Source organism: Hesperophylax consimilis, chromosome 16, assembly GCF_061612785.1.
Source record: "Hesperophylax consimilis isolate HC1 chromosome 16, BYU_Hcon_1.0, whole genome shotgun sequence".
Classification (NCBI taxonomy): domain Eukaryota; kingdom Metazoa; phylum Arthropoda; class Insecta; order Trichoptera; family Limnephilidae; genus Hesperophylax; species Hesperophylax consimilis.
In genome coordinates, this window is record NC_142851.1 from 20,202,039 (window position 1) to 20,219,650 (window position 17,612).

The window sequence follows — 17,612 nt, forward strand, 5'->3', positions numbered from 1 at the left end:
ATATTTCGTTCATCCTAAACTCCTAGACACGAGAGACTGTAGATCATCCATACTATTAGCAATCAATAGGCAACATACTTTCAGATTACTCCAATTCACGCCCAATCCCACCTTTTTAATTCTTGCACACAATCATCCATGTATAAATTGAATAACCACGGTGACACTACGCAGCCTTGTTTAACACCTTTTAATTAAATAATAATAAATAAAATAACCTTATGAGTAGTATGTATCATAAGATATGAATTCTAGCTTCAGAATTTCACCAAGTTTATAAACTTATTTTCTGGAGTGCCAAGATATCAAAAAAGCATCACCAAATTTGTAAACGTTTGGTTTTGAATTCGCCCGCGCTCTTTAAAAAAATCATACCTCAGAATGTTGATATGAAAACAGATCAACTGTTACCTATCGTTTAAAGCCAATGAATTTACTTATATTTCGTAATTTAACTTAAGTTTGTAGTTTTTTTTTGTAATTCATTGAATACACAAATGCGTGAAATTGGTCTGATTGTCAACAAAAATAGTATATAATACAGAAAATTTTGGGAACATGTTTTTAAAGTTCAATAGTAATAAATAAATAAAAATAATAAAAAACATGTTCATTTATAATTACATTTCGCATTACTGTTTTCATTTTATTCTACTTTCGAAAACTGCAAAAATCCCTTATTCGTTTTTCACTTGACAAATATTTTTCAATCGTAATTTATCAGATTAAAAAAATCCTATAATGAAAATGTATCTATTTCTTTGTTTTGAATCCCTCAAACTGAATTAGTTTTCAAAATTACATAAGTTACGATATTACACATTTCATTTAACAATAATAATAGATACGGCACCGAAAAATAATATTTGTCGACAGGTGCAAATTAAACTTCACTCTACCATCTTATTTTTTTCATTTTGGGACTTCAAAATAAATTAAAATAAACAGAGAATTCAATTACGAATACATTGATGTACAATAAATTTGTGTGAAATAAACATTCACGGGAATTTTTATTGACATTTCAAAAATATTTCCAAACTGAAAATCTTGTTTTTATTAGAGCACAGTATAGAGATAGGAGACATCTATTGAAAAATGGGGAAACCAATTGCTGTGTAAATTTGTTAGCTCAGTGAATATCGTAGTTACGAAGACGCGGGAACTTTTATAGAAATTCCTAATTTGTTTTTAATATATTTCATCAAATTGGCTACATTTAGGACAGCGTAAGCTCGGGAATTTTGCAAAATGGCCGAAATGTGGCCAAATAAGCTCCAGTAGATAAAACAGAGCCTTACGTTGTGCTCTGTTCCCAGAGGCGGATTTGCCCTTAGGCCTATGTAGGCCCGGGCCTTGGGCGGCCAGATATTAGGGGCGGCCAATCGTGACAAAAAAGACACAGATGATAACAAGAAATTTCTTCCTAAGTACCTAAATATTGGAGGTACGAAATAGCGATATGCAAGAGCGTGTTCACACACAGCACACAGCGCGCCCCCACGCCCCGCAGCCGCCCTCGCCACACCTATGATGGGTACTGAGAAAGGGGCGGCTACATGGTATGGGGCCTAGGGCGGCCAAGACTGCAAATCCGCCTCTGTCTGTTCCCTAATATGCCTTCCCGCACAAAATAACAGCTAAATCATTATATAAATAAATGTTAATTATAAATTCAAAGTGACATTTGCTATTTTTTTCCAAAAGAGTTTGAAAAAATCTTTGCTGAAAACGCCAAACAGTGAGTGATTATAGCGCTAGGCAGCGGTAAAAAAGTGAACTAATGGACATTTGCGCTAATAATTTACGGTTTGCAAAGACATTCTGGGGATTATTATTGCAGTTTTTACAAACGTACCATATTGCGTCAGTTTGAAAGACATTTTTTTTGAAAAATTTAATAAGTACCAATTACGTTACAAAATTGTAAAGTCATTGACCCCTAGCAAACGATCGAAAAATAAAATAAAAACTTTCATAAAAAATGTGGACCTCTGGTTTTTGGCAAGGTAATTTCAAAATTCGCCATAATGTTGGCTTTATTTTCCTGTAAAGTCGCAATAAGCACCGCACCATCAATATGCGAGTAATATAAAACGAGATCATTTTCGCGCCCAAACCCACACCATTCAATTCTTGCATAAAATTTATTGTAAATTTACAGATGAAACTAACCAAGATTTAAAATCCACTCTAATTTTGGGGTTACTTTTCAGTATCATCTAGCGGAGAGTCGCAGTCTCCCACGACGCCGACCCCTGCACCAACCCCAGTGAGTGGCGCGAGTGGCGGTGGGCGCTCGTCCTTCGTGGCCCCCGCCCCTCCGCCCCCCGCCGCTGCCCCCGGCACCCCCGGGGCTCCCCCGCCGCCGCAGGACTTCCTGTCGCCCCGGGCTCAACAGCAGCAAGTGCAACAGCAACCGAAGGACGCAACCCTCATAGAACTGCTCAAGAGGGGAAGCAAGGTGAGAAAGAATCTTCCTACCCCCTGGAGCTCTGTTGTAACCTTCATTTCCATTGTTGTGAGAATGTGATAAAGAGAGAAAGAGAGAGATGTTACGACGGTACTATCAGGGATATGTCTATGAGAATATATTAGTAACAGTTGTTGTATCCCCCAGAATCTTAGATTGCTCTTCAATATAAGTCCGGAAATACACAAAACACTTCCTTTTATTAGTATTAAATTTTACACATCTGATAAACAGCCATTTACAATGCGTTGATGGTTGGTTGATTTCAGTTGTGAACAATTTAAAATACGTTTATTAGAGCCATGAAGCATATATCATGAGTGGTTTATTTATGGATATATTACTCACTGGTATAATATTATTATATATTCATGTAGTTCTCTGTAATATCGATAGCTGTGAATTAATGCTACTAGTGCCATCTGCGTTTAAGACAGCTAAACAATACCTATTATATTCACAGTTACCAACTTTCGTACCGGCTCTGCCCGATTAACAATTTTTTTTTTCAACAATGGCAAAATATGGAACACACGTTGAAAACTATATGTGTGCCCTATGTTAGGTCAGTTTTATCTTACGTACTACGTAATTCTCGAAAATTCTACTCGAAATTCTTTCTTGAACAGATAATCAATTCCATTGGCCATTTTTCAACAATTTTTACTCACAAGTTACAAACACATTTTCAGAATAAAAAATTACATACTATAAATGTTTAAAAAGATAAAATAAGGGAACCCACAAAGGCACTGCCTGTGCGTGGGTAATATAAAAAAATACTGATAAAATAAGAATAAAAATAAACTTTTTAAGAAAAAAATATATATTATGTGAACAGTGTTTCAACATCTCATCCAGCCATAATGTTATTTCTTTTACAAAATATGATATTTTAGGACGGGATTTTCAGTATGCTCAGGAATGTTAAGAGTCAGATTGGGAAGTCAGGATTCCTACCTATCTGGTACCAATCCTAGTTATAAACATATTACTAACTACCAACGCGATGACTAACCCGCGCTAATGTCAGGTTTCCGTGAAGAGGTCAGCATCAGATCCCGGCCACCAGTCCCCAGGTCCCGTGCTCAGCTTCCAGCCGGCGGAGTTTACCCTCACGAGCATGTCTTTCCAGCAGGACGAGGGCGGATACTTCAGCCCCTCGCTGCAGGACGACGTCTACCATGTGCAGGACCCAGCCATTCTCCTGCAACAGTCGTCCTCTGATAGTCTACAGGTAAAACACTGTGTTTATATTCGAAGTTCTTGTTGTTTTATCAATAATTTTTCCCCATACCATCTTATTATTTTTATCATAAACTAGTCTTATACTTTACAATTACATGGAATCTATTAAATTCCACAGCTTTTTTAAACACAACGTCTAATTTTTGATCAAATCTTATTAAGTTTATAAAATTATGAATTATGGCCTGGACTCGACTGAGCTAACCAACTAAATAAAAACTTAACGTCAAGATCAACCTAACAAATCATTTCATTCCTTTGCCTACATGCAGAACCAACGTCAGAAAAATTCCCCAATTACCAGTACACATATATGCGCGGTATAAGACATAATTTCAGAATGTAGACATTCTTGGCAATAAACTTAAGAAATATAAAACAGAAGTAATGCGTGAAGAAGTTAAGTTTTTTTTTTTAATATTCCTACTCGCTGATCGATTTTCTGTTGATATTTTTGCAGTTCACCAGCGCTTCAGAACAATTAGATGATCTAGCATCTCTCGAAGACTATGCGACTGTCACGGCCTCCCTGCAGCGATCTCCAATTCAATATCCAGTCAATCAGCAGCTCCAGGCTGTTCTCAATTCTCCCCTTCCGGAAAGCTTGGCAGATTTTAGTACCTATCATTCTACAGTGGCAGAGTCAAACGTGAATTCGAAAGACGTCCTCGGATTCCAGAAGGAATACATCATGTACGCCAACTCACCTCACGTGAGCCTGTCAGCGCCGTCACCGCTTCCTTCGCCGCTGAAGTACCACGACTCACCGAGCTTCACTTACCCCACCCCTCCAGCCAGCCATGAAGCGCAGTCCCCTTCCATAAGCCAGGGAACCATGCAGAACTTACCAATATTGTCTCCGACCACTGGAATTCACTCGACTGATAATTACAATGACCCCGCCTTATCACACAGTACTGATGCTGACGAAGTGAGAAATACTAGATCTCCTTTATCAGCGGCATTTTTCACGACAACGATGTCTAGCGCTGAGGAAGTTGAAGAAGCTCTCGAGGAAGTTCTTCCGGGAGAGAGCATAGTGCATGGAGACGCCCTGGACATGTATGGATTAAGCAACCCCTCTCCCCCTCCACAATCGCCCATGTGCGTCACCCCCCTCCCATCGCCCCTCTCCAACCAGCAAGGGAACACCATCCTCTCCCCTTGCACCCAGACGTTCATACCCAGTGGTAATATCACATTCCCGAGGCAGGTTCTTCATACCTTACAGTCCCAAATGATGCCCAATTCAGACGACCCCCTTCTCTCCAGCAGTCCCAAAGATTTCGGAAGTAAAAAGAAATTCGATTTTGGTGGATACCAATCGTATAAAATTATAAGTCACGGACCTATCGATCTGAATAATCCAAATTTAACGGGAATCTTGGTGGAAGCCAACGGAGAGTATAAACTAATCCAAGCGGCATCCAATCAGCTCCCAGTATCTTGGCTAACTGGAGCCACGCATCAAATAATTTCCAAGGAAAGCATCATTCCGGTTCAACCTCACAAGGTGGGAGTTATTAAATCCCCACAAATCATCGCTCACCATTCGATAGAGCCTTTGGAAAACTCGTCAAATGAAGTATCCTCAACTCATAAAATAGAAGCAGACAGTATGAAGCAAGAAACATTTTCTGATGCGTCTCAAGGTCTAGAGAATATCTTCAAACCTGAAGGCTCCGAGAGTCCGCAGCAAAGCTCTAGAAAACGACCAAGATCTGAAACTCCTGGATTCTGCTTTCAAAATCTGCACCAATCTCGATTGAGAAGTTGCACGGACGATTTTTTCACACCCCCTCCGATACTAGATCCGGCGAGAATAGGCCCTGGTTTATACAACGAAGCAAATCCGAATAGTAAGTGTTTTTTTTATATGGACTTCATAACTTACAGATTTACCCGATTTATTCACTCATCGATAATTTATAAAACTAATTCTGCTTTTGACATATTTTCAGGCGGACAAACTCCCTGCAGTCACCAGGTATTGGATGGAATGAACATGAACGATTCTGGGGAGCGAAAGTTTCCGAGAATCAATGTGGGTTCGCAGTTCCAGGCCATGATTCCGGAAGTCAGTGCGGAAGAGATGAAATTTGATAGAGACCCAAGTTACGAGCATTTACTGTGGGATCCTGGTATTAATGACAACCTGGATGACAATGAAAGTAATTAAAATTATTATTATTATAACTTAAATCAGTTAATCATTTTATTTTTGGTGTTGTCAGTAGTTGTTCTTCCTTCTCTTCCTGTTTTTATCACCTGATTCCTGCCGCTGTGTAGTCTGGTAAAAAGAGAATGCGCTTGATGGTCAATGCCTAGAAACTGATTTTAGTAGGAGACATGGTCAGCCAGAAAAAATCACCACTCTGGATTTCTGACACATTCCAAATAATTTCAGCAAAGCTAGCTAATTAAATTGCATGTAGCAAACTGCCTGAGAAAGAGACTTAATATCAAAACTGCGTATTCTGTTGCAGTTCGCATGTTCATGGAGCTGGCAATGTGCGCAGCCATGCCCGTCGGCGGACACTCCAGAGAGCACGCCTTGCACGTGTTGGGGCAGTGCGGCGGGGACACGCACGCCGCCACCCTGCGCCTCATGGGGGCCGAGGGCACTGGCAATACCGGCAGCAGCTCAGGGGGAGGCGGGGAGCGCTGGACACCTGGGGAAGTAGAGGCCTTCCTGGCGGCCCTCAGGGAACATGACAAGGACTTCTTCCGGATAGGGAAGCAGGTGAAACAAATACTTCTAACCGATGCGCATCATCTAACAATCCGACTCAAACGATGACATAATGGGGCAACGTAGTATCACATGTATCAGTTACTATAACTACTCGATAATATTCCAGGTTGCAACGAAGACCAGCAAGCAATGTGTTCAGTTCTACTACTTTTGGAAGAAAGTCACCAAGGATTACAAAAGTCTATACCTCAGATCATGGAGTCCCGAAACCAATAAGGTAATCATGAGAATATTTTTTACAATAATCCGTTACGGCAATGGGATGTGCAGAAGGGATGGGGAAGGAATAAAGGTGAAATAGGAAAAGGATGGTATAATTTGAAGGCGTTGGATGCAAAATGGCAGAAACAGAAATAAAACAGGTTTTTATTTTTTTTATTTGAGACACAAACGGGACATTTAAAGTACATTCTTGTGGTTAGTATTGTATTATATTGTAAATTTACAGAGTTGCGGGGAATTTAATCTCCGTGTCTCGTGAACTGAGGTGAGGATAAGTACCTGAGGGATGGTTTTTTTCTACCCGATGAGTGGGCTGCCTATAGAAACTTATAGGGCTAAAATACTGTCTTTTTTTATTTTTATTTTTTTTTGTCTGTAGGTATTTTTTTGTAAATTTGTATATTTTTTTTACATTTATTTTAAAAATTAATAAAGGTTTTTATTTTTGTTACTTTATACTATATTTTTTGTATATCTGGTTGCTTTGTAATTTTTTATTTGAGTCCACTCATCAAGGGAGGAATGTGATGGAGACTGGTAATGGATAGGTGGGATTGTCATCGGGACTTGAATGCCCGAGACATGCTATGCTCGGGTTTGAGTAAATAGGAAGTTTCGAATAGAACGATTTGGCTAATTCTACCATGTGGGTTTTCAATGGGGGGATTTTCGTGCAAATAAATTTACATACAAATATAAATGTCCCTAGACTAATGTGTCTGCAGCAATCACATTTGCACGTTCACTGAAGGAAACACAACAATATCAGTATTATTTTATACAAAGCTTAAAATTACAAGACATAGTAATTTTAAAAATATGTTTAAATTAATATAATTGAAAAAATCAACAAACAATATTTGTTTTTTTTTTTTTTTAGGTACAGAAATCGTGGATATATCTCGAAACAAGTTATATTATTTACGAAAATATCTATGCAAGCATGTGTTTTAGCAATAGCGTTGTATGATCGAGACATTCTAGACATAGGATTAAAATAACCAGTGTTATTGGTAAAAATTTCTGTCCAAAATATGTTCAGATTTATAGGGAATTTGGGCCTGGCGTTTAACTTGATTTGATGGACTATGTTACTAGCTACTTGATTATTCACAATTTTGTAAAGCATTAAGAGGTCATTTATGTTTCGTCTTTTAACTGGACTCTCTAATTTGAAATATGTAAGTCTTTGTTCGTAACCGTCTAGTAGATGGTAGACACCTGATCGATAAGACAAAATCTGTGTAAATTTTCTTTGGACAGATTCAAGTCTAAATACCTGTGTGATATAATGTGGATTCCAGACTGTTAACCCATACTTAAGAACACTGCGGATTAACGAATTGAATAGAATTATTAGGCTATTAGAATTCTTGAACAGTTTAGTTGGTCTTACAATAAAACCAAGTAATTTATTTGATTTACTTACAATGTATTCAATGTGTTGGTTGAACGTTAGTTTGTTGTCGAATATAATTCCTAAATCTTTGATCGATTCAACTGTTTCCAGATTGTGACCACATATGCTATATGAATATAGGGTTTTGTTGGTGTTCTTAGTGAAATTTATAACTTTGCCCTTAGCTATATTCAGTTCCATCTCGTTGTCAACCCACCAAGCAGATAAAGTATTTAGGTATTTATGTAAGAGTTCACAATCTTCCATAGATTTAATTGCTTTATATAACTTGAGGTCATCAGAATATAGAGAAAAGTTGCAGCGGAGTTTACATGTAAGGTCGTTAATAAAAATTAAGAAAAGCAAAGGTCCAAGGTGTGATCCTTGTGGTAAAATGTTAACTTTGATTGACATTTCAGGGCTGGTGGCGATGGTCTGGCCTCGGGGCGCGGCCCCCCTCCACTCCCCCCGGCACCCCTGCCACCCCCAACACTCCCAACACGGACAGCGGAGATGAGTTCCCCTGCAAGCTCTGCGGGAAGTAAGTATACCCCAAACACATCTTTACTAGATCAATCCCGTACAAACACTTCTACCTCCCGAGACCATTCGCATGTTGACTAAAAGGGAATTATTTTCCAGTGATTTATCAGAACTTATGGCAAACTGCATTATATTATTAACCACTTAACTTTTATTGCGACAGTGTTTTGCAAAAAACTATCAGACAGTTTAACTGCACCCAAAAAGAATTGATCTTCATATTATAAGATTTCATCTGATATACATATGTATAGTGAGGAATGGGATTGGGTAAAATCCAGTGTGGATTTGGAATAACCGTGCATGTGACATTTTCCTACAAACCATACATTATTCAATGTTTTGTTTAATGGGAGCACCATTGATTTGTTGGAAGAACTACATCTGCGGGCCTTCCTCAAGACACTAAAAGAGTCTTCGCGCATTCCTTCCGGGTGAATCCGATTAATTCCCAAAGTAAGTTCTTACAAATGTTGTGGCGTTTGTTTCAGAGTGTTTAACAAAGTAAAGAGCCGGAGTGCCCATATGAAATCCCACCGCCCGCCTGATGCAGACTCCAAGAGGCCTCGAGTAGACAGAGAACGATCTGACAAGCTCTCGGCACTAGACGACAAGCACCGAGCCTCACCCACTGATAACCATTCCAAACCCTCAGCAGTCACTGGACAGACTTGCTCAAACCCCCCTCCTGCCTGCCCCTAGTGACCTTCCACCCAATATTTCTTAACCTCGGGAAGCCAGACAGACTCATCTGACAGTTTCTTTATGAAATAATTTACAAATGACTATTTATTATTTTCTTACAACTCAAAGGAACTCTGGTCAATACACTTTGAAATTGCAATAATTATTACATACTGAACATGATTTATTATTTTAAAAAATTGCACTTTCTCAAAATATAACTAGCTGTAAGATAATATTTGGATGAACTGAATTAAATACAATGATAAAATAACAAAATAAATTCAAGCAACGAAATTATTCACAAAATTTTTACAATAATTACATTTTTCAATGGATTTCTTTGGAGTGAGTTATAAACAATGCTGTCAGATATCTGGTTTCCTTCTTTTACAAGTGATTGATGGATATTTGCAAGCCTATGGATGTTTGAATTATTGATGTATCATGGATGTATTTCTTCCTCAGTGTGATATATCATTTGAATCTATTTTAACAGATGTCAGATCAAGGATAACTGCTGGAGCCAACTACAATTTGATTGAAACTATAACAAGTGAAGTTATTCAAGTGTTTGTCTGTGCAGTTCAATAATAATATTATTCTATGAAAGAGTTCATTCATATCGATTCAAAGATTTTTCAAGTGTCGAAGTCATCTCATCTTTCTACTGCCATATTTTAATTTTCAGTGAGTACATATTTGTCAATTTATTTTAAGGTAAATTCTGTTATTTAAAAACAATTATGAAACTAGGTACCTACATACATACATAATATTATTGGTAAGCACTGATTTTATTGTGAAACCGTTTTCGGACCATTGAGGTACATAGATAGAGTTAACATTGTCATTCAAAACATGGGCCACAAACATTGGTTAATTGTCCGCTGTGAGATACCACGGTACGTTACAGCTTCAAAATGACGACATGCACGCTGAGATATTGTACAAGTCGAACTGGAAAAGATAGGAACAGTAATGGTAAACCTTTCATAAGTAAATAGGGGTTTTACCAGTACATATCAGTGGTCGTTTAAATTGATCTTTTGATGTTAAAAAACTCAAAGAGCACTTGAAGCTGGCGTGCCGGTAACCGAAATGCTCCAACCCTGATGCGGCGGTTCGCGGCCGCCCGATCACCGGCGAGTCCTTTCGTTGAGTTCAATCGCGATTTGGGCGGATTCTACAGCCATCACACCCCCTTTCCTACTTCCCGCACGGAAACAATATTTTACACTGATTTTGCAAGGGATGTAGACTCTATGTATATAACTCAATGTTTCAGTCACAACCTTTAAGCGCTGATAAAGTGGTGTTATATAACTGGTTTTAACCAATTCTTTAATTATTTATTTTCTCAATGTTCAATAAAGACTATATAGTAAAGTTATCCTATGTATTTGCCTTCTCAAAATATTTGAGTTGACATAATAGTACATATAAATGTGTCGGTGTGGGGATTTCAAAAGATTCTCCCTTGTTTTTGGACTTCACAAATAATTTTTTATAAAATATAAAATCTATTCTTAGCCGGGAATCGGAAGTTTATTGAAGGTCTTAAAAGAAAATGTTGAACTTAAGGAACTAAGCGTTGGCTTAATTCGGCATTCCTTCCACAGAATCAGAAAGTTTTCAGAAATCGTTACACTTTCAGTCTTACTGTACTAAAACATATCAATGTTAAACTTTAACTGTTTGCCATAAAGAGTTTAATAAAAATGTAGGTTGTGTAATAAAGTTGAACATTTTAAGGGGTTCATATTTTATTTATTTATTTTGGTTTGTTTAATCATATTTATGTACAAAAATCTACAAAACCAAAAATTCACAATATAAAAGTGTTTGTTACCTATTTGCAATTGAATAGGTGTGCAGAATCTAACTATTAAGTATATTTGTAAATCTTGCAATATCTTTATCCAGACAATGCATGTAAGATGTTCCCAACTAGCAAGTAAGTTAAATACTTGAAGATTGATGGTAAGGCCCAAAATATATTTATATTAATTTTGCACTCTTTATTTTTCCCTTTTGACTAGTTATTTATTTGCCTATTTATTTGCTAGTTGGAAACAGCTTACGTGCGTTGGGTGGAGTGACCGGATGAAATTAATGGTTGTCAATAGAATAACTTATCTCTTACCTAACCTCAAATGTGTTGTAAAAAATTGCATTACTTTCATAATTATTTTACCTGAAGCTAACTTCTTATACAAGATAAAATAATAATATATCTCGAGGCTTATTTAATTGTGAAAGGCCATAAAATGGTTTAGCTCAATATGTTATTAGACATTACAGTCTTGAATTAGTTTAAATTTGTTAGTAAATTTTAATATAATATGTACCTACTCTATTACATGTTCTCAATAATTTGACGACTGTTTCTACGACCTATTCTTTGTTGGGGTATGTTTAATGGTGAGGTGATATGATGCCGCTATTGGCTTTACTCAACACTTTGGTTTTAAGTTATAAATCAATATGTTTAAATTAAATACAAGGTGACATTGCCTTCCCCTTGCTGACCTATGCTAACTGGAGACATCAACTTGGTCAAGTGGAGTTAGCGTGGTTCAAGTGGAAGCAACATTGTGATATGAATCACTATCAATTCTTGTTCCTCCAGATTATTTTACGACTGGCACTGTATCCCTGGTGAGGATTGTGGGAGTATCCATGGCACAGCGTTGTATGATGTGCTCCCGAAGTAAAGCCGTGCGTCTCCGCGTGGTGGAGTCAGCGTTAGTTTATTAGGTCAATGTAATCTTTTGTACAAATTGAAAAGTATAACTTTATTGTGGACTATAGGTACTTTCTTCAAGCAAATGAATGGTTGTGCTCCTCTCAAAATTTTCCATTAATGTTGTTACAAACTTAAATATGAACTCTTGTCTTTTCGAAAAGCATAAGAAATAGTGGCAGTATTGTACTGAAAATATGAAAGCCAAAAAGAAAATCAGTATTAAAAATAATTTTTCACATACTTTATATTAAGTACATAATATTTAAAACTTAATTAAATTTACTTTAGGTACATAAACAAAGTGTTGTGTTATTTACTGAAAGTCAGATATTTCCTCGTAATTACATAATACGCAATATTCAAGAGAATTTCTCATCTTCCATCCAGTAAGACATCCAGTAGACAATCATGCACAGCTGATGTGAGGAAACAGGCTGACTTTGCAGTAATTCACTAATTGCTGGCCAACTTGTTCTCTTCCTCCAACAATCAGAAAACATTATTTGTCGAGGGAATAAATCATAACATTTTCTTTAACTGATGAAAATTATTTTCAAAAGTATCAGGGTTTTCTGTAAATAAATAATATTAGATTTTTAAACATAAAGAATGAATTAAAATAAATGCCTAATAATATTATACTAAAACATGTTTTTATAAAACAATAAAAATTTTAAATAAAGACATAGGTACTTAAATCATTTGTTTAATAAACATTGACTAAACCAAAAACTAAATAATTAATGTAGTACTGTTTAGCTATTTGATGGATCTTTATTTATTTTCTAATACAATTTAAAGACAAATCGTTAAATGTATACTTGTGTTTCTGAGTGATAACAAACATTATTTAAAAATTTCTATAAAGCCCTTGACTATCAGATTTGGAAATAGCGTCCAGAGAAAATCAAAACCATTATAATTTATGTAATTACCTCCATCTTTGTTATTTGTTTCATATTACAACTATAATTTTTTTTTATCTGTAAGAATCTCATCCCTTATAAATGTTAAAATTAACAGATACCTATCTAGGTACTTACTTAAATGCACCAGCAATACAAACGCACTAAACATTATCCTTTAAAATGTACCAACTTGGTTGCTAATTCCGCAAGGTAATTATGTCAATTTGATAGAACAATATAATATGTGGAAGAAAGGAGTTCCAACAGCGGAACAGAACCTTTTAGTGTTTCCATCCAATATTTAATGTAGATACAAATACATAACCACCGTTCTCAATTTTTTTCTATCTTAAAAATAAGTTAAACTTATAAATGTTGTAGTTTAAACCTTATAATTGAATACTGGAATGAATCGGAGTTCATTTTGAGGGGTGGATTAGAACGTAATTATTCGGTGATATGAGCCAAAGTTTAATAATGGAAAAGCTCACATTTGAATATCAAAAACCGCCTCCTGTCAATCGTATACGTGAATTCCATATTTCAAGAATTTCAATTGATTTTGGTTCATCAGAGATGTTGCTCTGATCGACTCATAGCTTTTTTTAAAACCATATATCTACATCCCTTTAACTGTCTAAAGGTTACACCCTCATCTCCCTCCCCTTATATGAAACTTGCAAAACTGTGCTCAGAAGGCCTAAACTAGTTCAATGACGAAGAGATACACATATTTTAATTGTAAAGCTTTGTTCACCTCCGTAGAATTAATTTACAACCGGCTGGGATAGTGGTGCAACGAACAACTAAGATAATTCATTGGATACATTTGCCCGAAAATAGGAGAATTCAATACATAGTAGAGCAAGGATTCCCAAGCTTTTTGAGGTTGGGAGCAACTTTTTATCCCGGTTTTCGTGGGGATCGACTTCTTGCAAGAATTTTTGCTATTAAGTACATTTTAGTTCTTCAAAATTTTGAGTATTGCCGCTTCATTCTCAAAAGCACGAATTTAGCAAAACCAATTTGTCTTATGACCAGGACATAATATTTTTCATCCATGGTTGTAAATTTAAAGATGGAAATAATTATTATTTTCAAAATTCACAACCATAATAAATGATTGGGAACAGCCAAAATTTGCTCCGCGATGGACTGGTTGGGAAGTAAAGAGACATGAGATGTAATGTGAACTGTGTACAATGTACATGTCCGCCTAAATCTAAACCTAAGCAAGGAGTCAGTAGCTAAGAGTTAGTCAGAGTGAGTTAATCCGCCCCTCATAAGAGCTAAGTGCCTTTGAAATGTGAAAAACAAGCGTTTTATGGAAGGCATAAAAACTTTCAAGTATTTTACTTATTAAATGATATCAATTCTCTTTTATTGGTCACAAAAAGATTATGTACATAGCATTTATATAAAATTACTTAATATCAAATCTTATATAACTTCTATATTATACTCGTCTTCTATAAACGAGAACAAGAATCGTGTTTGTAATAAATACTTATATTTACACAGATCTATCGAAATGGCTATAATTTTTAACAAAATAAACTATAAATTCAATATAAATACCTAAATAAATAAAATGTAAGTTCAGCTATATGTAATGTCACACTATTTTTTATCTTCAAAGTGATTGTGTGATGTATAAATAATGTAATAAAAGCTATAAAATATAAAATACATATTTTTCAAAGAATAAAATTTAAGATGTGTATACGCGCACAGTTCTACGTACGTAAGGTACACGCAGACATTGATAATATATATGTCCACATGCCACATGTTTTACATGAGTAGGTAAGGAGCTACCTAAGTTAGCTACCTAAGGTAGATAGGAACCTTTCTAATTGTAATCTAATAAGTATTTTAGTGCTGCAGTGGGTCATGGTTCATGGTCACTGTCGGTACCACTCTGTGTTGTGATTTAGGATCTGTATAACTTACTTACTAACCTTACTGACTTACCTTGGTTCTACTGGAAGCTGTAGCTCTCTCTTGTAACTAACTGTAGCGACATAAGTACGGAGTAAGGCACCTTGCGGAGTGGGCACTGGTGGGACCTCGGCCCCTCTGACGCAGGTGGATTAGGTTAATCAAGTGGTTGTTAGAAGGCTCATGGCCGGGGGCGCGTGTGTGTGCCACACTCGCCTCCTGCAGCCAACAAACATACTGTGACAAGAAGGTTGTCACAAGAACTCTGCATATCGTTGAACAATAATAAAATTATATAGAAATACATACTATATAGGCAGTCTCCCATTAATTAAAGTTGTCTTATTCAACACAATATTGTGATTCTAGGAAGGTGCACACTTTTCTTTGCTTTCTTCAATGTTGTCCGGCAAAGGGTAGCGGGTAGCACATGACACAATTATATTATTTTACGTTAGAAGCGGTCATTCACGAGAACCCGCAGATTAATGATTTCCTTTTCACCGCCTGGTTGTTGTGGTTACTTCGATGTATAGCGTGTTAAGGTAACTTTGTGGAAGCGTGAAGCGTGTTTCTTCAAATAAATGTTCAAAGACGAAGCTGGCGATGCAGTTTGAAGTGTTGGTTTATGTGATGATTTCTTTTAAGAGCCATTTTAAGAAATTACCTACGTATAAGAGACAATCTTTTTAAACATAAACGTGGATGAATGTTAGTAAACAGGCATCATCCCGCGAGATATGTTGTTATGAAATACAAAATATGTTGTAAATTAGGACTAGACAAATATCGATGTGATTTCAACGTAGTTTAGGTCTCCTCAGATAAACCGTTTAGTCTCCCTAGTTGCTAGTGCATTACATACGTAGTGAGTTTAACACAACTTTACCTAGTTGAATAGATTTATTTGTTAATCGGTGTATTTGGTACAATAATCATGTTTTCATCTGTTGTATGCTTTGATATTTTCATGTATTCTATGTATTTTTATGCTTAAAAAAGTATTTTTATCCTGGCATTTACATATTTTTATCCTCATAAAATACTCCTCAACGCTAATTAATTGAACTGTATTTTATAAAATCATAACATCAACATATTATTTAATTACCTGAATCATATTATAAATCACCAGACAATACAATTTTAAAACGCTGACTATCAAACAATAATACATACAAAATGAATTAGCAAAAAACAAAGCCCTGTTAGTTTGGTGTTAATCACAATCAATGAAGGAAGATCTCCAAAGTAATTGCCACAATTATAAATAATAGTAACACTGCGAGTCATCAAGACAATCGGTGTTCTGCTCAAATTAATCTAGTCATGGTAGAAATAACATATCGTTTTATAAATAATTCTTCAATTCAATAAAATATGTGCCAAATAATATCAGTGATATGAAGCGGCGAAAAAAAAATCCCTCATGAGCCAAATCCCCGTTTGCGGGACTAATTGTCTGTACTCTTTCTTCTCTATCGTCTATAGTACCTATCACCGAGCTGAGAACGGTGCTCCACAGAGAATGCTCTGTGTAGAATACACTAATAATCGACAACACTATTTTATAAACCCCATATTTAATGTCTATTAAGCCTCACGTGGATTTACTATATATTTGGCAACGATGTTAAATGTCTTAAATGTTTAGGTTATGCTCAATTCTAGTTTATCAGCGCAACTGCTCTTAGTTTGTAGTTAATACTTGTTACTTTCTGTGCCAAATTATTATGTATTTAATGATTTAATTGCAGAATGTCCGGTGGAGCGTCAGACCTGAACCTATTTCATAATCAACCATACAATAAATGTAATTATTTATTTATTCAGATTGATGTTAGAGGTTACTTTGTGAGTATGTTATGTATTTCCACGTCCGTGGTAGCCTCTAGTGAGGCAGCCCTCTGACTAAGCTCTGTTAGTCTGTTTTAGTGTGTTAAGTTGATTTGTTACTTCTATGGAAACTAGCTAAGTATATGAAAATGTACAGTTTTTGAAGATTAATCTCTGTGTCTTTGCCATCAAATGGCCTAAAATAGATAATGTAACGAATAAATGTAAGAGGAATTAATGTATATAGACAAACGTGTTTGGCAAAGTATCCATGTAAATGTTTAATGTACCTTTAACAAAAATGTCATAATATATTATATTTCTATTTATCTTTGATATTTTGTTGATGTTTTTATTATAAAAGTTTTGACATTTTCTGAATATATTTAATGTTAAGTCAAGGAAAACTGAGTGTCTGCGTAGTTTAATTTCATACGGGGAAAAAGATTAGCCTAAATTTTGCCATAAGAAATATTTAAAAGAGAAAATTTTGCAGGATGTTAAAGTTACTTTCCTACAGTGGCGAGGATACTCCCCGCACTTTTCAAAATAATATTTTTTATATAAAGTAAGTTTGCGGTGAGTGTGTCCAGGTCGGTGTGTGGAGCGCTGTTCCCACATTAAGAAGTTCATTATTTTTATTACCAAACACAGCGGAACAGGGAACGGAGAGTGCGCCACAAGGCCCGACCTAGCCACACTTGCTCGGGACTTGCGATACATCATTTTAGACAAATTAAAGGTGAATGGTTGTATTACGATATTCAAAATATATATATTATGTCAATGTAATACGTATTATGTATAACTTCATGTAATATACAATATAAGTAAATATATTTAAACTACCAAAT

General features: G+C 35.9%; 1 protein-coding gene across 2 annotated transcripts in view; it reads left to right on the plus strand.

Moving 5' to 3' along the window:
- LOC149416851 (uncharacterized) overlaps positions 1–17,601 on the plus strand; it is a 406,606-nt gene extending 389,005 nt beyond the window's left edge. For both annotated transcript variants that reach the window (XM_089641014.1, XM_089641015.1), the window contains 8 exons: positions 2,217–2,464; positions 3,507–3,710; positions 4,182–5,580; positions 5,683–5,892; positions 6,208–6,464; positions 6,583–6,693; positions 8,517–8,638; positions 9,132–17,601. In XM_089641014.1, coding sequence (XP_089497140.1) covers positions 2,217–2,464; positions 3,507–3,710; positions 4,182–5,580; positions 5,683–5,892; positions 6,208–6,464; positions 6,583–6,693; positions 8,517–8,638; positions 9,132–9,342 — 2,762 coding nt within the window. In that variant the 3' untranslated portion in view covers positions 9,343–17,601. The remainder of the gene's footprint in view (positions 1–2,216; positions 2,465–3,506; positions 3,711–4,181; positions 5,581–5,682; positions 5,893–6,207; positions 6,465–6,582; positions 6,694–8,516; positions 8,639–9,131) is intronic.
- The last annotated feature ends 11 nt before the right edge of the window (positions 17,602–17,612 follow it).